This window comes from Centroberyx affinis, unplaced genomic scaffold (assembly GCF_046629955.1).
Source record: "Centroberyx affinis isolate AG114_WGS23_722 - 3 ecotype Tasmania unplaced genomic scaffold, CSIRO-AGI_Caff_v1 ptg001774l_1, whole genome shotgun sequence".
Lineage (NCBI taxonomy): Eukaryota > Metazoa > Chordata > Actinopteri > Beryciformes > Berycidae > Centroberyx > Centroberyx affinis.
Genome location: NW_027280167.1, coordinates 42,193 through 65,123, shown reverse-complemented (window position 1 = coordinate 65,123; position 22,931 = coordinate 42,193). Strand labels below are relative to the sequence as shown.

Genomic DNA, 22,931 nt, shown 5'->3' with positions numbered 1-22,931 from the left:
GGTAGGCTATATACAACCGGGAAAGTCGGAGAACGTCGGAGAAGATCGACGCTCTGTCATCAACTGATGGTAAAAGCGATGTATACAACATCTATTAGTTCGCAAATTAATTAAAACACAAGCACGTTGAGCATTTTCTCTTCCTCGTTTTGCCGCTTTCACGTGTGCAGTTCGATTTCTAAAATAACAATCACCAAAACTTTTGTACAGGCTCCATTTTGTCATTATTTCCGAGCAAAAATACTTCAATGTGCGATATCATATTTTTACTTTGGAGCTCGAAAGTAAGAGCTTAGGAGGAGCACGTGAAGGCAGCAACTGGATCACGTGCAGGTAAAAACTAAAAACTGTATGGATCCTTTATGGTTACATTGTTTAAAATCACACGAATAGATTGTGATATTCAAATATTTTAAAATTGCATTCAGCAATTTAGGTAAATTCAGGTAAATTTGTGTTTAACCGGTTGAACCACGCAAACAGTCTGACTTTCCCAGTCAGTGCCGCTAGATGGCGCCAATGACGTGAGCAATATGTGTCAGCGTTCCTGTACCGTCGAAGAAGACCCGACTTCCGGCTTTGAAGCGCCCTTTTGATATTTTGTCCTGAAAATTGTCAAATAATACAACATTTAGCTCTCATAATTGCGTCTATCAAAGCCCATAGCGGAGAGGTGGTTTTAATGCGACGCATTAATGTTAAAAGACCAAGCGATGTCTGTCGTTTTTGACGGGAATCCCCTGAAAGCGATGCAGACCTCACACACACACACACCGCAAAATGCCTTGAGGTGAGTAGTAGTAACGTTAGTGGAAGCTGTTTCACTGACAGTACATTTCATTTCGTACTCTTAGCAGACTTATTATGTTGGCTATTTACAGTAACTGTACCCACAAACATAGGCCTTATCAGAATAATACGTTTATAGTTGACAAGACTGTTTTATAGATCAAGCTAATGTTGAAAGTTACTGGATTAACAATAGAATCTAACGTTATTCTCAGTGTATCGTTGACCTTATTGGCAGTGATGTATAGATATGGATATATGGTCTGACAGCCCTCCCCATCTCTCTCTCTCTCTCTCTCACACACACACCCACTCTCCCTCGTCTTTTTCTGCTTGTTGATGTTAACCTCCACACTTTGACAAATCCTCTGTCGCCCCCCCCCCCCCCCCCCCCCATCAGCACCCAGGAACTGTCCCAGGAGATCAAGTCCTTCATCAGTGGCGTGGACACCGTTCAGGGCCGGAAGCTCAGTGTCAGGGAGCATGCCCGCTGCGCTGTGCGCCTACTGCGCTCGGTCCCGGCCTGCCGAGGGGCCGTACTGGAGCATCTGAGGGGCGTGTATGACGAGCACGTCTCTGCCTTCCTGCACAACCTGGAGACAGAGGGTGACGCCAGCGCTGGGGCCGGATCCAACCTGGAGGACATCATACAGGTGGGGTGGCACGGCCTTGTCATTCCTGACTCAGGCTCACAGATGTGGAAATCTGCTATACACTTGAATCTACTATACACAGAAATGCTTGAAAGTACCCACCAAATGATGGTTGGTTGACTATCAGCTAGACAGAATTGAATAATTGACAGACTTGAAACTACATGGAAAAATGAAAATATTCAGGAAAGACATTGGATGGTCCTTTTCTTAAAGGTCACCATAGATTAGTATTTACTGAAAAAAGTCTCTTCCACTGTACCCCCTCATACTAATGACCTCCCCAATTTTGTTTTGGCAGTAGTATTTATAAAATATAAACATCTGTCAGTAGATTTTCTTCTTCTAAAACAGAGTCACAATGAAGAGCCACTTCTGAGTTTGTGTGTATTCTTAGAAATGTGGTCATGTTCCAGACATTTCCCAGAAAATAGTCCTAAACAGACTGATAACCTTTCACAGAGCCAGTATGCACTAAAGAGCATTGACATATTACATTAGTTAAGGGTTAATTACATTACATTGTATTTCTGTTTGTCTCCAGGAGGTCCATGGCGTGCTGTCAGAGTTCATCCGCCTCAACCCGCGGGCCTGGGCCCCTCTAGTATCAGCCTGGGCCGTGGACTTGCTGGGCCAGCTGAGCAGCAAGCACGCGGGGCGCAGGGCCGCCCCCAACTCCTCCAGCCTAAATGAGCTGCTCCAGCTCTGGATGTCCTGTGCCGCCACCCGCTCCCTCATGGAGGCCTACTCCCAGTGCTTGGCCGCCATGCTGGCCTGGTGCCCCGATGCCTGTGTGGACGCGCTGCTGGACACCTCGGTCCAGCACTCCCCGCATTTCGACTGGGTGGTGGCTCACATTGGCTCCGCCTTCCCGGGTACCATCATCAGCAGAGTGCTGGCTTGCGGACTCAAGGACTTCTGCTCACATGGCACCAAGGACCAAGGGCTAGGGGTGATGGGAGGGGATAAAGGCAGCAGAGTGCCTAAGATCGGCTCGGTGGTGGGAATCCTCGGTCACCTGGCGGCTCATCACTCGGACAGCATCCGACGGGAGCTGCTGAGGATGTTCCAGGAGAGCCTGAGCCCCTCAGGCCCTCTGTCTCCCTCTTCATCCTCTTCCTCCTGGGAGAGCTCCCCTCAGCTCCGCCGAGCTGCGATACCTTTCCTGCTCCAGCTGGCTGCGCTGTCCCCCAACCTGCTCGGCGCCGTGTCCGCAGAGCTGGTGGAGCTGCTCAGGCCGCCCGTGCTGCTCCAGCTGCAGGCCCTGCTGCAGGGCCTTCCCAGGGAGGAGCTGGACAACATGCTGGGGCTGGCTGTCCACCTCATCAGCCAGAGCCCGGCAGGAGGGGCCCGGGTGCTCCGCTTCCTGGCCGACACGGCCACCCCGGCCTCGGTCATCATCTCCGGCCCTACGCCCTCCCCTCACGAAGGAGTCCGCGAAGCCTGTGACCGCCTTCTCCAGATGCTGCTCCTGCACCTCCATAAGCTGGTCTACAACCGCTCGGACGGAGGGGAAGGCAACCCCCATCACTCTGCCTCCTCCCAGGCCCAGAGGGTCATCCCCTTCCTGGAGGAGCTGCAGGGCCACGTGGGCGAGCTGTGCGCTGAGACGCTGCGGCTGGAGAGGAAGCGCCACCTCTGGCTGCACCAGCTGCTGTGTCTGCTGTCGGTGTACGGCGGCCCCACCGTGGCCACCGAGGCCCTCTGCCAGCTGCTCACCCAGGCCCGCAACCCGGAGGAGCTGGCTCTGGCCTGGCAGCTCCACACCCCGCTATCCGCCTGCCTGCCGGGCCTCATTCCCGCCGCCGTGGCCCGCTGCGTGGCCCAGATCCACACCCACACCCTGGGGCCCCGGCAGCTCCGGCAGCTGCTGCTCAACCTGGCCGCCGCCATCCAGAGTCAGGACGAGGAGAGAAGAGGAGCGGCGGGCGCCCAGTCCTCCATGGCCATCCAGGTGGGCTCGGCGGTCTCGGGACACCTCCACGACTTTTGCCCGCTCCTCCTTCACGGTGACCCGGCCGTATCCCACGCCGCGGTGCGCCTCCTGTCCTCCAGCCCGCTCCCCCGCGCCTCCTCCCCGGCACACCTGCTCCTGCTCTCCCGCGCCGCCGTCACTCACTTCTTCCTGGCGCTGCGGAGGAGAGGAGAAGGGGGGAAGGTGGGGCGGGACGGGGGCCAGGCGGGAGAGGCGGTGAACTGTTCGGTCCTGCTCCTGTCCCGTTTGGCGGCCTACTCTCCCCTCACTCTCAAGTCGGTGCTCCAGCAGCTGGTGGAGGGAGCGCTGCATAAAGGCAACACCGACCTGTTTGGAGGGCAGATTGCCGACATGGCCGGCGACCCCCCGCTCTCCCCGTCCCAGTGTCCCGACCTCGGAGCCTCCCTGCTGGACATTAACTGCCGGTTCGGCACCACCGTCAACTTCTCCGGCAGCGTGTGGTCGGTATTCCACGCCGGGGTGATCGGCAAGGGGCTGAAGGTCCGCACTGCCAGACCGCTCCCCGACCCAGCCGGGGTCATACAGGTGAGCCACGCTGTTTTAGAGCGGTAGTCTCCCACAGTTTCAAGCAACATGTAGATTAGATTAGATAACATGAAGGGATCCCTGTGGAGAAACTGGGTCTTCACAGCAGCAGAGAATAGGACAGAGCTAAGAATAGACAGTAGAAAGCACTGTAATGCCACAAGTAATCACACCTACCGAATGTATTGAAAGAGAATAACAAGTAAAGCAAATAAAGAAATAAAGATACAGCATCTTCATTGACATATTATCAATTGAGGTGAGTGCGTTAGTTTGCGTCGCCAGCCATTCCCTATAAAGGAGAACAACACACATAAATCTGAATATGAACTTATGAATATGAAGTTACTTGCCACAGTTTCCTCGGATGGTCATACACAAAATGATCAAGGCTACTATAATTTGTGTAATGTCTGTATTCGTTTTTTTGTAATTCAAGTTTTTATTAATTGTAAGAGATTTGGTACAAGACAATGTATTACTCTTACATCATTTGTTAACAGGAGTAAGCATTTCATAAAAGGTTCAACATTATCAAAATAATAAACTTGAGTTGACAAAAAGATGGCACACACATGCCATAAAATAGCATACAGTATGGGGATAGAGAAAACAATAAAGACAACAAAAATAACAATTATAATAAAACTAAATAAGAAAATACAATACTTTATTAACAAGGCTTATTTATAATTTTGTGAATCCAGAAGTCATACCATAGCAATGTCTGTATTTGTGTGTATCTTGAGTTTTATCCTTCCAAGACCAAAATGTGTCAATCTGTCATCATTGTCTCCTCTCTACAGAATGTCCAGACCCTGCTGGCTGTGACAGTCCAGTGCTGCAGCTCCTCCGGCCTCAACGGCGCCATCAATGGTTCTCGGCACCCGCCGGCCGACCCCGACGAGCCGCCGCCCGTCAATGCCGAGGCAGCCAAGGTCATCGCAGTGACGCTGGTGGAAAACATCTGTCCGGACGTGGCCAACGGGGAGCTGTCCTGGCCGCCAGAGGAGCACGCCCGCACCACGGTGGAGCGAGACATCCACATTCGCCGCTGCTTCGAGGCCCACCCCGTCCTCTTCCCCCTGCTGCACGTGGTGGCCGCCGGCCGCCCGGCCCTCTGCTACTGCTCGGCGGTGCTCAGGGGCCTCCTGGCCACCCTGCTGGCCCACTGGGAGGCGTCCCGCGAGGCCGCGGCCACAGACTCCCCCTGGCACCTCCAGGCTTCCTGCCTCCTGGTGTCCTGCATGGGAGAGGGCCAGCTGCTGCCGCCCGTGCTGGGGAACGTCCACGAGGCCTTCCCCTACCTCACGCCCTTCGAGGTGCGGCTGCTGCTGCTGGCCGTGTGGGAGTACGTGAGGGGCAACGGGCCCATGCCCCAGAAGTTCGTCTTCAGCTCGGAGAAGGGCCTGTTCTGCAGGGATTTCTCGCGGGACGGGGACGTGGCGAGATACGTGGCGCCGATTCATAGTGTCCTGCATAAAAACATTGCTAGACTGGGACACCTGTGCTGGCGATTCCAGCTCTGAGAATCAGCGGGGAGCAAACTGAGCAGAGGAAGGAGAGAGGAATTGAATTGTGTGTTTAGGAGAATGTAAAATAGAGGGAATAGAAGGGGAGAGGGAATACTGTGTTGCATTGTTCCAAGAGTGGACTGCAAAGTTGTTATCACTGTACTTCAGTTCCATACAAGTATAGCTGTGTGTACTTTTTGTACCATATTTTTAGACTTGATTCTTTTCTAACTAGGTGTTTCTGTGGGAAAGAAAGTGACTAAATAAATGACACACATGTATCATATGCTTAATACAGTATTTGCCCCTAACAAAACAGCCTTAATATGTCATTTGGGTCAAGAAATGCAATCCTGTTAAATCAGTTATAGACTGTTAGTATAATTTTCAGATTGTTCTCACAAAGTACATGTTATGAGATTGTCTCTGGCATTATTCTAAATATGCCTTGTGTCTTTTGTTATATGCGCAAACTGTGTCAACCACTTCGCAAAATAAATTTTCAATTAGTCAAAGACTGTGTCTTAAATCAGCTTGTAGATTGCACAATGTGTTATTGCAAAACACTCTTGGTGATTGCTGTGATTGTCTTCTACCCTGGTTTGAAAGCAATCAAGTGCAAGCAATGAGAGAAATCCAGAGCGATGTGTGCACTGACTGGAGCTGAGCTTCACGCTGACGTGTCCGTGCCTGAGAGGATAAAGATGTGTAGGAACAAGACATGCATGTGTGGTGACGTAGATACCACCTATATTATAAGATAATACATTGATAAAGTGTTTCTAAATGATACAGCTAACTAGATGTTACAATCTGTCCGATACCGTTCACAACATCCTTTATCAATTTGAAGAATTTAAACATTAATATTCCAACCAGTTGCTGGGAATCTTGCTTTCTCAACGATCTTTGCTGCGGAGTGAAATGGGCGGAGTCAAACTGGAGCATAATCAAGATGGCCACCTTCACTGAAAGGTAAGACAAAGCAATTCCGCCGTTTAATCATGTATTTATCATTTGTTTGAAGTATTATCAGTGCGCAAGAGGCCAGGGATTATCGCTGTGTTCACCCATTTAGTAAATCTGAAAATAAACTGACCGATACATATTTTAATCGCTGCCAGGAAGAATCATACTGGCAAAGTCGAGACTCCCCCAATTGAATTAGCGGCTTGACAGCCTCCACTGACTTAGCGCCCTATAAACGTTGTTGGCTAGGTTAGCACGCTATCCTGCTTCTTATGGGTAATTAACGATAACGTTGTAGTCTGAGAATCAGTTAGGAGTTACTCAATGAAAGATTAATACAACATTGGTCCAAAGTAGCTTATTCGTTCAGAAGTTCAGATGTGTTTTACCGGAATACCGGTTGCGCGTTAGCTAACGTTAGCTGACTAGCTAGCTAATTCAGTGTCTCTTGGCATCATGTCAAGCTCATCACTCTAACCTAGCTTTGACAGTAGCGTGTCAGTTGAAAATTAGTCACCACATGCTAGCTCAGTGTACAACATGAAAAAGAGCATTTTAAACGTTAATTGTTAATAATTCACACGGTGTAGCTGCAGCAGGATGAGGAAACGGGAAATGGTTAAGCTGCTTCTGGCATTTTCTTTCGCCACCTTTCACTTGAGGAAACATAGAGTGATCAAAGTCCATTTTTTGTGGTATAGCTTGCTTCCCACGAGGCTATACTAGGGACCGCTAGGGGAATTATTTGGGCTGCGATCAAACGAAGGTGCTGTAAAACAAGTTATATGAGAGAGAGAGACTCTTAATTGTAAGCTTGCCTCCTGCCTTTTCTCTACAGGATGGCGCCTGTCCTGGTGCTGTGGCTGGCCGTGTGCCTCAGTGGGACGTGGGCTGTGGACCGGGGCAATTTCAAGACCTGTGACCAGAGTGCCTTCTGCAAGTGAGTCCAGTGTTCACAGAGACGCAATAGATTCACTCAGCTGAAGTTACAGTTGTCCTTTCCCGTAGAAAAGCATAAGGCTACTACTGTTTGACCAAGGGTGTCGAGGCTTTGTATTAAAAGCATGTGTGTGTCCAAACAGGCGTCAGCGAGCACTGAAGCCCGGCCAGTCTCCCTACCGAGCGCTGCTAGAGACCATGGAGCTGACCAACACCAGACTCACCCTGCAGCTCATCAACGACAACAACAAGGTACAGCCTACCACACACACTTGAACAGATCAAATAGGGGAATTCTAGTTTCCCAGTGGACTAAGGCCAGTGCATGTTACCCCCCCTTACATATTTACTGTCATAGTGAATGCTGAACCCATTTTCCAGCTTACCCTCTCTCGCTTTTATAAAGTCCTGTGTTTTTTTTTTACATGCTAGTATCAGAGATCTTGTTATCATGTGACTTATTTCCCTACCTCTACATGCCGTTTGCTTTCATTCGATATCAAAACCAAATTTCTGAGATGGCAAACTAGGTGTAGCAAACTAATCCATGGAGGAGATGTGTGCGTCTACAAAATCTTTGTTCCTATCCAAATGCATTTGAACATTTTTGAATTAATGCGCACATTCAGAAAGCTCTCATTGGAGGACAAGAGAAGGTTTGTGTATGACGTTAGGCAAAAATGAAAATATTGGAGCAAGGAAGTAGACAGAACACCATAGCTGTATCCTCAAAAAAAATGGTAAAATACCTCTCCAAACTCTAAAGTAACTAGTTTGCCCAAATGATGCTTTAAGTTATCTCATACAAGTTAGAATGTAATGCCTCTCAAGATATATTGTTTGTCAGATGGTAATTAAATTCCTCTGTACGCTCCCCCACTTCTCCTTTATCTCTGTCTCTGTCTCTCTGGCTCTCAGGTGCGTCTGCTGCTGGAGCTCTACCGTCTCCAGGGCAACATGACGAGGGTGAAGATTAACGAGCTGAAGCCACTGAAGCCCCGCTACGAGGTCCCAGATGTGCTCATCCAGGAGCCGCCTACCGAGCCGTAAGTCCCCCCGGGGCTTTGACTGATGCTGGGGCGGCTGGGTGGGGGGGAAGGTTTGACATATATGTGGCTAATGCGATGGGTTAGAATACACACAGTCTGTCTGATGATGCTGTGTGTTACCCCCTGTCTCTCCTAATACAGAGTGCCAAGCTGGCCTGGAATGGCCTCATTAGGGATGGGCATTTTCAGTTTTTATCAGAGATCGAATAGTAACATGAATTTTATAGCATATCATATTGAATAGGCAAAATTAACACCTTTTATGCTCAGTAACACCAATTTCTCAAAGTCAGCAAATTGCAGGCCCATCTGAATTGGGCAACAGATAAAGAATATCTCAACGTAATTTACACCAATAGTACCAGAGCAGATTTAAAAGAAAAAAAAATGACAACCCAAGTTAACTATGTTTGAGCCTGATTCTAGTGAGGCGTGTAGCGTGTACATAGCTTGTTAAACACTTACCTCATGGTGGATAACCCTCTCTTGGCCGGCACGGAGGTGGCAGGAACGCGAGAATTAAAATTCCAAATATTCGCTCTTTCGGTGAAAGAGGTTCAATAGAGCCGGCTCGGAAAAGAGCCGAACATTTCAAAACTATTGCTCTCTGGCTTTTGCTGTCGGAATCTCTGCCATCAGGTCAGACTGTGATCCTTGGAGCTTGGTGTGGTCGCTCTCCTGGGTCGAGTGTTAAACCCTTAACTCTAGCACTGACCATTTTGAAATGCAGGCAGGTTTTAGAGGTCACTTTTTCACGGGTTTGACGATTATGAAGAGAGATGGGGCTGTAGCGGAGCGTGATGTAATACATGGCTGGGTCGTAGTTTTTTTTGGAATAAGTTTTACAATGTAAAGTGATGACTCACGTTTTTACTCTACTGAATCTTCTCTCTCCCCCTTCTCTCCGCCTCAGCCTGTCTCTCCTGTCTCAGGATGAGAACGGGGTGGTTCTGTCCCTGGGGGCGGAGTCTCAGAGGGTCATCGTCAGCGCCCGGCCCTTCCGGCTGGACATCATGGAGGGGCGCGAGGTGCTGATGTCAGTAAACTCGCGCGGCCTGCTGGCCTTCGAGCACCTGAGGATGCGCAAGGACACGTGAGAGACCGCGCATGCACAAACACACACACACGCACACACTTACACATACACACCTCTTGTCCAGCCGTCTCTTTAAATCCACATCCTCACTCAGTGGATGATTCTCTTTTTGTTCCCATGAAATGGTTTTATTTTTTCAGTATTGTCTCTGACTCGTTGTTCTGTCCTCTTCTCCCTATCATCCTAGTTTCTCCTATAAAGTAACTAGCACAGTGGCTAGCGTGTGGGATAATATCAAGTGGGTATTCTCTAGGTAAAGACCCTTAAGCTTTGTAAGTGTGTATTCTGTTTCTTGTGCTAATGCTGCCAATAGGCATGTAAAATGTAGGGAGTACAGCATTTAGTCTCAAATATGTGTGAGTGACAGAGAGGTGTGTGTGGGTGCGTGTGTGCATGGCAGTGTTTGATCCAGAAATTGGAAGGGGTCAAATTGCCCCCTTGTTATTTTCTAGTGGGCCATCTTCATATTTTAGGGGAATAATTTAAAAACTGATACGTTAAGAAGTTGATTTTCAGCATATTTCATGAAACAAAGAATAAGAAATCATCCTGAGAGAACATGAACATTCATCTGAAGGATAACAGGGTCTGCCGCAGGCCTGGCAATGATTTTCACTGTGTGTCATTGTCTTGTCAGATCAATGTTTGGTAACTGAATCACGCACCTAGACTGTCACTCTAGCAGCCTGTCTGTCAAATTGATCTAACACTGCAACTGCATGATCAACTGGGCTTCATGACCAGTCAGGTTAACTCAAATGACTCCTGTCCTGACTCCTGCTTGCTTAGTTCATGGTGAGAGCTTGTTGCGATAGCTGAAACATAAACTAGTGCCAGGTTCGGGCTGATTTACAATGCAAGTAAGAGCAATGCTACTCTAGCCTGTACACATATAGACTATGCCCCACCAGATACCTTGTTTCATTTTCAGGCAATGCGGCCCAGTTCCCCAAATCCAACAGCAACATCTCTCTTTGTGGTTATGCTGCCATTTACACTTTATTCCTAGATGTCATAATTCCCTAGATAGCAAAACTTCCTTCATGACTTCAGTATTTCCTGGGACCTTGTTTCGAACAAGCTTTAAAAACAAGTACCCAGCAAAATGTTATCAGACCAAGGAACATCTCAAGGGGTCTTTGGCGCAAAGGCGTGGCCTAGATCACACCCTGTTTTTGGTGGATCCTCTGGGTGGAGCTGGTTCTTTAAGGAGCCTTGTGGGTGTTACATGCAGCAGCCTCTAGCGGTCCCGTCCCACGATGCCTAACTTGAAATAGCCACAAGGTGGGGAGTTGCTTAGCCCCCTTTGTCATTAAAGTGACGTCCCGTAGGACTTAGCTGAATACTTGTTAATAGTCAGTGTGGAGTCAGGGGCCAATCACCAACCTCCCTGTTTGTATGTCCTCTTCCTTTTATCATAGTGTGATTTTACTCCCATATCTCGTTACCCTTCAGTGGTACGAGCCTCTGCCTTTAGTGACACCTGTCTCTTTCTGCCCTATCCCTCCCTCTCCCCTCCCTCCATTCTTTCTGCCACGGAGCAGTCAAGCAGACCCAGAGGCTGAGAAGAAAGAGGAGGCTGATCCGGCTCCCCAGGCCGAGGAGGTGGGAAACTAGACATTGAAATATAAATCCATCTCTCCCTCCCTCTTCCTTTTACCCTTCATATTTTTAAACCCAACAATGTTTCTCAACCCAGATCGTCTCTCTATCCTCCTTTTGCATTTTTGCATTTTCACCATTCCCCTTTCTTTCTCTACCAGGCGGCAAATGAAGAGGAAGAGAAAGTAGAAGACGGGATGTGGGAGGAGACATTTAAATCACACTCAGACAGCAAACCTAACGGTGGGTCTCTTAGTCTACTTACTTTGGTCCTGCCCTCTGCTAGTCTCTGTTGGTGTTTATGATATTGAATTATAGTTAATTTTAGCTCATCCGGCACTTGTCACAATGTGAGTGTGTGTGGGAGGGGGGTGTTAGCATTCCTTGCTGAAATAAGCTGTGAGCTAGCGTGCAGAAAATAGTGACAAGCTGTTTTTAGGATTAGCTGAACGCCGAATGTGACTGTATGAATAAAACTGATTACTATAATTCCTGCTTTTTTATCGTGCCTCCTCTAACTCCCGATTGGTCGCTCTGCCTCCACAGGCCCCTCCGCCATCAGTTTAGACTTCTCCTTGCCGGGGGTTGAGCACGTCTACGGCATCCCGGAACACGCAGACACCCTCAAACTCAAAACCACAGAGTGAGTGGCAACAGCGGGTGAAGTTTCAAATAGGAAATGGCCTTGTTGAGTTCATATGCATGTCCTCATGTCTGAATTTCCCTCTACATTATGTGGTACACGCTAATCACTTGACTGTTTTGAGTAGACGCGTAGTATTTGAGTCAGTATGTTTCAAATGTAAATCCTGTAAGGATTGTGCATGTATTGAACAGGTTGTAAAATATTTAAGTTATCTGATATATCTTTCTTTGTGAGGTGTGTGTCATTGATTATACCTGTTCACTGGATCATGCCTGTAACTGTGTGTGTGTGTGTTCCAGTGGCGGGGACCCATACCGGCTCTATAACCTGGATGTGTTCCAGTATGAGCTGTATAACCCCATGGCCCTGTACGGCGCCGTCCCGGTCATGCTAGCCCACAACGCCCAGCGGACCACCGGCATCTTCTGGCTCAACGCCGCCGAGACCTGGGTGGACATCAGCTCCAACACCGCCGGAAAGGTAGAGACGGGCCGAGAGCCGCTACCACATGAAAAGACAAGCGCACACACAAATGCACCGTGTCTCTCTCACTCACTCACTCTGACTCTCTGGTGCTAATCTCTCTCCAGACAGTGTTTGGGAAGATGCTGGACTACGTGCAGGGCTCCAGCGAGACGCCACAGACGGACGTGCGTTGGATCTCCGAGAGCGGCATCATCGACGTCTTCGTCATGCTGGGACCGACGCCCCAGGACGTCTTCTCCCAGTACGCCTCCCTTACAGGTCAGAGGAGGATACACGACTGGCCGTTTGCATGAACATTTTTGCACACTCTCTCACGTCTTTCCAAGATACACTCAGAACCACATGCGCATTTACACAATATGCTTTCAGAAAGGTCACAGTGCGGTGTTGCAGGAAATTTGAGGTTCACTGTCCTTTGCTTAAGAGCACTTCAGCAATAGACACTCGCCACTGTAGCTCACATCCAATCTTCAGGCAGCAGCAGCCTTCCAGTAATTTGGGAAAGATGCACCAATATCACTTTTTACTGTCAATAACAATTCTAAATACTAAACTTAATATCCTGCATCGCTCTGAGCCATCACTTATACTAAACAATAGACTTATGCTAGACAATTAGTTTTTGGTTATTGGGTAAAATGAAAAAAATATTTTGATCTGTGAAGAAGAGCAGAAAATCAAGTTGCGTCTGTTTGGTTTCATGACATTTTTGGCCCTTGAAAGTATCCAACCAGTGTCCTGGTTCACACACTGAGGGGTGGTAAACTAAAAAATGTACCTGCCAAGAGTAATTTTTACTGGCCAAAATAATTAATATATATTTTCCATAGAAATGTGTCACCCTACTTGTTTTCAATGCTATTTTGTGCATAGAATCAGGTATTGTGCGACACTTTCAATAAAGAGAAAACAGCAGAATTGGAGTTTTAATGTAAAACTTGCTCACTCACTGATACAATAGACTAAATTTATAATCGATCATGAAATGCAACAGAATTTTGATGCAGGCAAAAATCAAAGATTGTCTATAGCTGAGGCATTCAAATGTTATCTCAAAAAATTGCCAGCCAGCGTGGCGAGTGACCCTTACTGATTAATCCACCAAAGACAAATTTTATCGGCATTTGTTAATTTTGGACCCTGTCTCTTATCAGATTTTAGTTTTGGGGAATTTCTCCAATGTTAGGCTGATACTTCAGATTAGAGCACCAATATCTGATACCAGGTGTCTGTGAAAGAGACACCTGGTATACACCAAAGACACTCTCTGGTCCTGGGAAACTGCCTCTCTCAGCCTGCCTGACCTACCAGACGTCTTACCTCTTTTCCTCTCCTCTCCTCTTGTCTTCCAGGGACCCAGGCCTTCCCTCCCCTGGCTGGCCTGGCCTACCACCAGTGCCGCTGGAACTACAACGACCAGGAGGACGTGCAGGCGGTGGACGCGGGCTTCGACCAGCACGACATCCCCTACGACTTTATCTGGCTTGACATCGAGCACACGGATGGCAAGCGCTACTTCACCTGGGACCCCCACAAGTTCGCCACGCCCAAGGACATGCTGCAGGGCATCATGGACAAGAGACGCAAGGTACGGGTGACAAGTAGCACCACTGTTCCAAGAGACAATCACACCTACCTAGGATAAAGCAGGGTTCTCATTTCCATTGGATAGAATCTTGCCAGAATTTCCTCTCGTGTCTCATCTGTTTTGCAGGTGTGCCTCTTACCTTTCGTAGTCTCGAAAGGTCCCAAAAAGTCACCATGTATGAAGTTGTTATTCGCCATCTATTTTTTACACTTCCATGCTCCCCCTCTCTGTCAATAGATGGTGGCCATTGTGGACCCTCATATCAAAGTAGACAGCAACTACAAGATCCATAATGAAATCCGCTCTCGGGGTTTCTATATCAAGAATAAAGATGGTGGAGACTACGAGGGCTGGTGCTGGCCTGGTAAGAGATTGATGATCCAATACCCATCCACAGAAAAAGCACTCTAAATTATATTGGACTGTTATGAATCCAATGTTCAGTTGACTGGTCTTTTGCTAAGGTGCTGGGGGATTAATAGCCACTAATATTGGAGACACCTCTTTACACTTAAGTCAATGTAAATGACGTTCTCCTCAAAGCTGATTGGAGCTGTAGTTGGAAACAGATGAAATTTGAACTCATTCAAATGTGTGTTCTGATTGGTCTTGTTTGACGTCCTTCAGGTAATGCGGGCTACCCAGACTTCACCAATCCAGAGATGAGGGCCTGGTGGGCCAGCATGTTTGCCTACGATCAGTACGAGGTGAGTCTTAAGAAAAACATTCCTCTCATGTGAACACACTTCACTCACTTAATGAAGATTTCTAATCTTGGCTGTTGCTGTTCTGTGTGCTGGCTGTCAATAAGAAAGCACCAGAATTGAACATAAGATGGTCATAAGTCATTGTTGCTTTAGACTCACTTAAACAATGACACCGTATCCTTTTTTTAAAACCGGGGAAAGTCATAGGCTCTTTTCCCAGCCAGTCAAGGGATTTGAACCGGCAGCCTCCTTCCAGTCACAAGCCCTCTTACTGCTCCCTGTCTCTGACTCGTCTCTGTCCGCTCCCCAGGGTTCCATGGAGAACCTGTACACGTGGAACGACATGAACGAGCCGTCGGTCTTCAACGGCCCGGAGGTCACCATGCACAAGGACGCGGTGCACGGAGCCTGGGAGCACCGCGACGTGCACAACCTCTACGGCTTCTACGTGGTGAGTGTGCGCCGTTTGACTGGCTGTGGCTTTGTGTGAAGAAGTGAACGGCGGTAGCTCTCTTTGTAATTTGAATGTCTGATGCCGTCTCCTCCGCTAACCGTCCTGTATGCGACCCGCAGCAAATGGCCACAGCGGAGGGCCTGATCCAGAGGTCGGGGGGAGTGGAGCGCCCGTTTGTCCTGACCAGAGCCTTCTTTGCTGGGTCACAGCGCTACGGTGAGCCCTCTGCTGCCTTCTCGCTCCATCCTACCTGCTGCCTCCTTTTTCTGTACTGCTAGCAAGCATTACTATCAGCCAAACTGGCCTCTCCTGGGTCAGGGAAAGTTTAAAGAGATTACAAGACTGAAAGCACTTTTTGTTTCTTTGAAAGAATGGCTCAGCTGGTAGTTAATACGTTGTAACAAAGAATCAGATATTGTTTTGATGAAAATTGGTTACAATTAATGACTAAGCCTTGTCTAACACTGCTTGGCTGTGTACCGGAAGACAAGATTTTGTTTCCTTCCCTGTCTCTGTCAGGATATTCTAGCACAGGACATTAAAGTATTTTAAATGTATGTGTGTCTCTCTTCAGGTGCTGTGTGGACAGGAGATAATGCTGCTGAGTGGGACCACCTGAAGATCTCCATCCCCATGTGTCTGAGCCTGGGCCTGGTGGGAATCTCTCTCTGTGGGGGTAAGAATCACCAGGCTCCCTGGTCAGCTAGAAACTAGGGAGGTGCCAGAAGAACCAAATATTCAGAGAATCGCTGAAGAGTCTAGTAGGGCTGCAACTAACGATTATTTTCATTGTCGATTAATCTGTCGATTATTTTCTCGATTAATCGATTAGTTGTTTGGTCTATAAAATGTCAGAAAATGGTGAAAAATGTCGATCAGTGTTTCCCAAGATGACGTCCTCAAATGTCTTGTTTTGTCCACAACCCAAAGATATTCAGTTTACTGTCATAGAGGAGTAAAGAAACCAGAAAATATTCACATTTAAGAAACTGGAATCAGAGAATTTTGACTTATTTTTCTTAAAAAATTACTCAAACCGATTAATCAGTTACCAAAATAGTTGGCGATTAATTTAATAGTTGACAACTAATTGATTAATCGTTGCAGCTCTAGAGTCTAGTGGTTGATTATTAAACCTGTCAGTTTGTGATTTGGAATGTTTTATAAAAAACATGTTAAATCACTATTTACGCTATGCCGAGAAAGAAAATGCATAACTAATGTTGTAAATGAAGTGTGGCAACTTTTTCCTTTTTAATGGCTCACACATTTATTGTATTAACATGCCAGACCAGAGATTCCTCATTGCAGTTAGATTACAAACAAAATGCATCCACTTTTAACAAATTAATGAATTAAAATGATCTATGTCAAAATAAAATGGGGAGTGTGGCATTGATGTGCAAGCTTCATGGAGCTAATGGATATAGCCACGGCTTTTACTAGCAAGGCAACCATGAATCATATTCGTTAGGAACACATTGAATATTCAAACAGTTGTTCACAGGCAACAGCGAATAATCAATTTTCTTCAAGTAGTGGCTCTGGAGAGTTCAAACAGGTTCTACCATGGAGCACCATGTTGCTGCCTTTTAGAACCAATATATACAACTACAGGTTTTCCTATAATATGCAACATTGCCCTCCTTAACATCACCATGTTGAAATGCCCACCACTCTAAAAGTCAGCTGGCATAGAAGCACAAGTTGCTTAGAAACAGCAGTGGAGCAGACTGTGATGCTAACACAGGTCCTGACTTCAAATCAGTATTCTTTTTTTTTTTTGATCAGGGTCTTTTTATTGTAATTTTTCACATTATATCATAGATCCAAACAGGTCCAACAGAAAAAGAAAAACAAACTTAATCGAATCCCCCACCCACCACCCCCCAAATACCAGACAAACACATATAAACACTATACATAGCCAGACATCCACAGAAGGAAAATAAATAACACAAATAGAATGAAATGACAGAAAAATTGGTTACATTATCATGCTGTCAGCCTCCATATCCTCAACAAAGGTTAAGAAAGGCTGCCAAATAGTATGGAATGTCCCAGTAGACCCACTGACAGTATATCTAATCTTCTCCAATTTAAGATGGTACATGACTTCCCTGATCCAATGACTATATGTCGGTGGAATAGGGTCTTTCCATTTAAACAATATCAGTCTCCTGGCCAGGAGAGAGCAGAAGGCCAACATGCTAATCTCCCACCTACTAAGAGGGGTGTCCACCGGGGGCACACCAAACCAAATCAGTATTCTTGAAGTCATTTGACTTGGACACAAGAAGATCAGCCGAGAGTGTTTGATGATGTTGTCATGGAAATGCGCACCGGTGAACTGCATGAGACTCATGATGCGTTTCCATGGTGAAGGCACTGGTTCCATGGGTATTCTAGTAGCGGTTCTATTTAACATTCCTACTTGCTGTGTCTCATCCACTGCCCAGAGAATCAAGCAATGCTCCATGATGACATTATCAAAATATTTTATGGCAGTCATTGTAGATGCAATGATGAAAGTTGGCTTGGTACATCAAGGAGCACCCTTACTACCCCCTCTAATTTCATGGGTGTCACTGAAAACAGGAACTAAAACATGTCTGTCTAGGGGGAGTAAGCCTCAGCGGCAATGGCCATAAGCTTTTCCCTCTCTAAAAATAGATCTAAAACGGTTGTCACAGTAGGTTATTGTATGTGTGGCGTTGTTTTTTCCAAAGATATTCTGTCACACACACACACACCCCCCCCCTCCCAAGTGCTTCTCCGCTTGACTTAACACTCTACCCCGTCTGTCCCGCAGCTGACGTGGGTGGCTTCTTCAAGTCTCCGAGCAGTGAGCTGCTGGTGCGCTGGTACCAGACGGGGGCCTACCAGCCGTTCTTCAGGGCGCACGCCCACCTGGACACGCCCCGCCGCGAGCCCTGGCTGTTCGGCCCCGAGAACACGGCGCTGATCCGGGAAGCGGTGCGCCAGCGCTACGCCCTGCTGCCTTACTGGTACCAGCTGTTCTACCACGCACACCGCACCGGACACCCCGTCATGAGGTGAGGAGGAGAGTGTGTTTGTGTGTCTGTGTCTCTTCCATAGGTTGTCTCGCCTGTAGAGGTGGGTGAAAAAGTCGATACACCAAGACATTGTGATTTTAGTTTTTCTGATTCAAAATCCATTATGCAAATCCCGATATCGATACTTGTAAGCGCCGTTAATTTCCAGAGAAGCAGATTTAGTTTTTTTGCTTTTATAAAGACTCTGCTCCTGTAAGTGTCACACTAGGGATCATTTCACAGTGGTTTTGAGAAGTACGGAGGCCTTGCTTGACCAAATTACTTCTGTCAATAATAATGGCAGACACCATTACACCAGCAAACGATATTAAAATACTGTGGCAAACCAATAAATTTATGCACCTACCTGATTAGACACCAATCGGATGTCTTCCAGCATCCCGTGATTAAATTTGACAGAAGTGAGTCTCAATACTAGAGTATTATTCAACTCACAGAGTTGTGCATTTTCAGTGTGCATTTTCATGTTATTCCAATTATTTCATAAGAGGACACAGAAAAGTGCATGGTTTACATTTACTTTTCCTAATAAAATGAATGGAGATATATTAAAAACAAATCCTTAACCCATATAAATATTGGACCTAATCATACAACACAACACACAAAATAAATTGTATATTTAGTATGTTGTATAGTATCAATTTACTGCAAATTTCAGTTGTATACTATATATAATATCAATACTGTGTAATCGTATCATGACATCACTACCCTGTACAATATCCAGCTCTGCTCACCTCTGTCTCTCTCTGCTGTAGACCGCTGTGGGTGGAGTATCCTCAGGACCCCGCTACTTTCGCCATGGATGACCAGTTCTTGATCGGTGAGTTAAAGGTGTTGGGACGTGTGCGCAAAACGTTACCATGCTCACTCTGCTGCTATGTGCTTCATCTACAAGGAAACTGGAAGCTAAACTGAGGAGCGAGATGATTAAATATGGAATTAGAAATTGGGCATTTTGTTAGATTAAAAAAAAAAAAGAACAGGGAAAAAACTGGGAATCAGTAACAGGAATCAATAAAGCAAACATGCTTTGAACCGGTTCCTAACCCTCCTGACACAATTTTGCTTTGCTGCAGGGAGGGACTTGTTGGCTCACCCAGTGACTGAGGAGGGATCCAGGGGGATCACTGCCTACCTGCCTGGTAAAGGAGAGGTGAGAGAACAAGAGACAGTTTGTTTTTTTCTCCCAACTGTTTGGACAAAGAAGCACAGAGGTCTCAACACATTTTAACACTAATCTGTGCTGCCCAAATTCTCGGGGCTTAAGTCCTGTGAAATGTTCTTTTATAGGACATGGTGTCGTTAAGATGACTGCATACAGGTTTTCTTGGTATTGGTGAAACCCTTTTCCTAACCTTTCTGTCTCTCAGGTCTGGTTTGACGTCCACACCTTCCAGAAGCACAACGGCGCCCAGAACCTTTATGTCCCTGTCACCATGAGTTCTGTAAGACACGCACACACGCACACACACACACACACACACACACAAATGTATACAATATCCAGCTAACATCTTAAAGACGCATTCAGTCCATCTTGAGTTGGAGATTCTCCACAATCACTTCCTTGTTCCTTTCTATGAATACTAATAATCACAGGTTTCTACAAGCCCCTCCACATTCTTTAACAGCGTGCATGTTTCGTAATATCTCTCTGGTTAATATGAAGTCCTCTGTCTTGTTGCCAGATCCCTGTATTCCAGCGTGGCGGCTCCATTATTCCCAGGAAGGTCAGAGTTCGCAGATCCTCTGCCTGCATGGAGCACGACCCCTACACTTTATATGTGGCTCTCAACCCCCAGGTAACTCAAAGCTGCACACACAAGACAAAACAAGCCTTCATAACTCTCATAGTCCACTGCTGTTTTGACACATAGCCCGCCAAGTTGTCATATCTGAAAGGTCCGACCATTTGTCTCTGACAGAGAACGGCGGAGGGCGAGCTCTACATCGACGACGGCCACACCTTCAACTTCGACAAGAAGGAGTTCATCCACAGGAGGCTGTCCTTCGCCAAGAACACCCTCTCTTCCATGTGGGTGATATGAGGATTCTGACTCTGACTTTCGACAACCCCCAGAGAAGGAGCGTGAACTTGTTAATCTATTAATGTACTGTACCTAAATAATAAGGCCACCCCTCTCTGTCTCTGTCCACAGTAACCTGGCTCCAGACACCCAGTTTTCCACCCCGTCCTGGATCGAACGCATCCTCATACTGGGAGCCAGTAAGCCCAGCAAGGTTACCCTCAAGACTGCTGGTGAGTGCTTGACACGTTTCATGGTGAAATTATAGGCTGCATGCAGATAATAAAATAAATCTGCTGGTGGAATGGATGTACATTGAACTCCATGTCAAGATGTTTTGACACTGAAGGACAAAATTTAACAAAAAATGTAATTGGACAGTGATTATTCAGGAGTGTAGCATTTACTTGTTAGGTCTCACATTATTTCTTAGTGTTTGTCTCAATTACTTTTCATTGTAGACTGTTTTCTCCCATTCTCTTCTTTCTCTCTCTGCAGATGGTCAGGAGAGCCAACTGGAGTTTGAGTTTGACGCCTCCATGTCAGTGCTGACGCTTCGTAAGCCCGGCATGAACGCCGGGGCGGACTGGACCGTGGTGCTTCAGTAACCACGGAGACAGGAGAGGACGGTGAGGAGGAAGAGGAGGAGACAAAGGAAGATGAGGAGGAAATGACTGAACTGGACTGAACAGGAGAAAGGAGAGAGAGAGAGAGGGGCTGAGTGGAGTAGACACAAGCGCTTAAATACAAGAGACAAACTAAAGCAAGACAACAGAACAGGCTCACTCACTGTGGAACATGGAGAACGGTTAGACTGAGGACCTAAACACACACACACACACATATACACACACACACACACATAAATGCACATGCCATTCTCACACATGCTCTCATCTGTCAGTGTGCGGTTTTCGTTCATGCATACTAATTACCTCCCTCTCTCACACACACACACAAACCATGTACACTTGTTAGTAGAACTGAGCCACATTACAACGTCTCTACCATGTCCCTCTTGTGTTCAGTCAAACTATGTTTTCGTCGCCTAACTGAAGGGTTTCTACTAGATAGATAATTTTGTTTGTCACATTTTTCAGTTTAGATAACGATTGAGCAATTCCAATCACGATGTCATTGTAATGAAACTTTTGAGCGTAGGAAAAAGACATTCAGGCGCCTTTTGGTTTTCTTTTTGTGTGTGTTTTTTTTTTTTTTTTTTTTTTCCTCAGGTTGTCCATCCAATATGCCTCAGAATAAAGGAGATCAGTGGGGAGATTGTTTGTTTGCCATTTAAAATGAAGGTGCACATTCAAACACACATGCTCCAGTAACTGTCGATTCCCTCTATCTGGCCATGTGTTTTTCCAACTTGAGACCCCTTTTTAAAAATTCATTCCATCCCCCCTTCTAAGCCAAGCACTTCAACCGATCAAGAAATCCACCTCCATTACTCGTGCCACGTTTCATACAGGTTGCATTGGGGGGCAAGGCTCACCAACAATCCCCTATATGTCTCTACACTCATCTGTATTGTCATGCCGCATTTCTTATTTTTCTTGCTGCAACAAGATGTAAAGAAATAATCATTGTTGCTACAGTTCATTCTTGTGTAGCCTCTCCTTACGTTTGTCTTGGGTGAATTTGTGCGCACGGAAATGGCATTATCGTTACTACACGAAGGAGTAATTCTGGAGGCTGTCCGACAGCAACTACTGACCAGAGAGGGGGTTATTGGCTAATTTTTTGAACGGCATGCCATTTGGCAACAGGAATTGTTCAGGGGACTGAACCACTGATGTTGTGGAAGAATCATCCTGTTGGCATGCTATCTTTGTTTTATCATGTCCTTTTTCTGATGTGTCCAACATTGTTTACTTGATTTTTCTTTTCTTTTTTAATGCACTTGAGGAAGATTGAGAACTAAAAACCAGTTTAGATTTCGGGTGTTAACTAGATATTGGGACAGTCCAGGATTTCCAGTGTGTCATTTATAATATTTCAGTATAAATGGACAGGTCGAGCCTAATCCATGACCTTGAAAATGATGAGTATGAGTTTTGATGATTTGTGTCCATAAAAATCTATTCTTAATGTGAACCAAGCAATGGTAAATATTCGAATGAACCTCTGGAGACTCTGGAATCAGTCTATTCAAAGCACCTGACCTTTTAGGGGGCGTTGTTATTGTATGAGTTTGTCTCCTTGATTGTTTTTATGATCAAGATGTACATTTTGCTGCAGTTTTTGTAGGAGGTAAGCCTTTTAGCCGGAGAGATGTCCTGAGTTGGTGGTAATGCAGGTTAAACAGGAGTCTGCAGCTGGTGGAATCAAAGTTGTCAGATGTATTTTACAAGATGAGACCAAGTGAAAATAAACTTGACCAAATGTAACAAAGAAGCTGTCTTTGTTTTGATTCAGTCGGCTTGAATTGGATGTTAATAAAGTATTCATTTTCCCGATATATTCATGCGTCATATTTAGTGAGACATCCCAAAGCGTGTCTTTACATTAATAAATAGGTTAGTCTCCATATTTTACTGATACAATATTTGGTTTATGTTAATTATTTTTATATTGTATATTCATGCAATATAAAAATATGTAGACCATATGTAGGCCATATTTAAGGAACACGAAGAAAATGGGTGCATATGTTCTTTAGCCCGCATGCACGTCTATGTGTTTACAGTTGCTGATCGTGGACCAGCCTATCCTCTTTCTTTTACATTGTTTTAAATCAAGACTGACCTCAAATCAGCTTTAAGAAAGCATGAAAGCCTGCTTCTTTGCGCCGGTTTGTTTCTT

General features: G+C 46.2%; 2 protein-coding genes across 5 annotated transcripts; both read left to right on the top strand.

Moving 5' to 3' along the window:
• The first annotated feature begins 579 nt into the window (after positions 1-579).
• Positions 580-5,951, top strand: ints5 (integrator complex subunit 5). Its single transcript, XM_071529185.1, has 4 exons — positions 580-790; positions 1,190-1,442; positions 1,987-3,963; positions 4,770-5,951. Exons 1-4 carry the CDS (start codon positions 696-698, stop codon positions 5,490-5,492), a joined length of 3,048 nt encoding a protein of 1,015 aa, XP_071385286.1. The 5' UTR covers positions 580-695; the 3' UTR covers positions 5,493-5,951.
• Positions 5,952-6,431: 480 nt separating this feature from the next.
• On the top strand, positions 6,432-21,399 carry ganabb (glucosidase II alpha subunit b). 4 transcript variants are annotated; one of them, XM_071529173.1, is made up of 25 exons: positions 6,432-6,452; positions 7,285-7,386; positions 7,529-7,637; positions 8,304-8,431; positions 9,348-9,527; positions 9,718-9,768; positions 11,075-11,135; positions 11,294-11,375; positions 11,679-11,775; positions 12,078-12,258; positions 12,369-12,522; positions 13,617-13,852; positions 14,090-14,216; positions 14,480-14,559; positions 14,870-15,010; positions 15,133-15,229; positions 15,588-15,689; positions 17,826-18,069; positions 18,852-18,916; positions 19,173-19,249; positions 19,467-19,541; positions 19,785-19,898; positions 20,022-20,131; positions 20,256-20,356; positions 20,622-21,399. In XM_071529173.1, exons 1-25 carry the CDS (start codon positions 6,433-6,435, stop codon positions 20,729-20,731), a joined length of 2,844 nt encoding a protein of 947 aa, XP_071385274.1. In that variant the 5' UTR covers position 6,432; the 3' UTR covers positions 20,732-21,399. The 4 variants fall into 4 exon arrangements, with proteins under 4 accessions (XP_071385274.1, XP_071385273.1, XP_071385275.1 ...); XM_071529172.1 differs by having other exon boundaries at positions 9,718-9,783; XM_071529174.1 differs by lacking the exon at positions 9,718-9,768.
• The last annotated feature ends 1,532 nt before the right edge of the window (positions 21,400-22,931 follow it).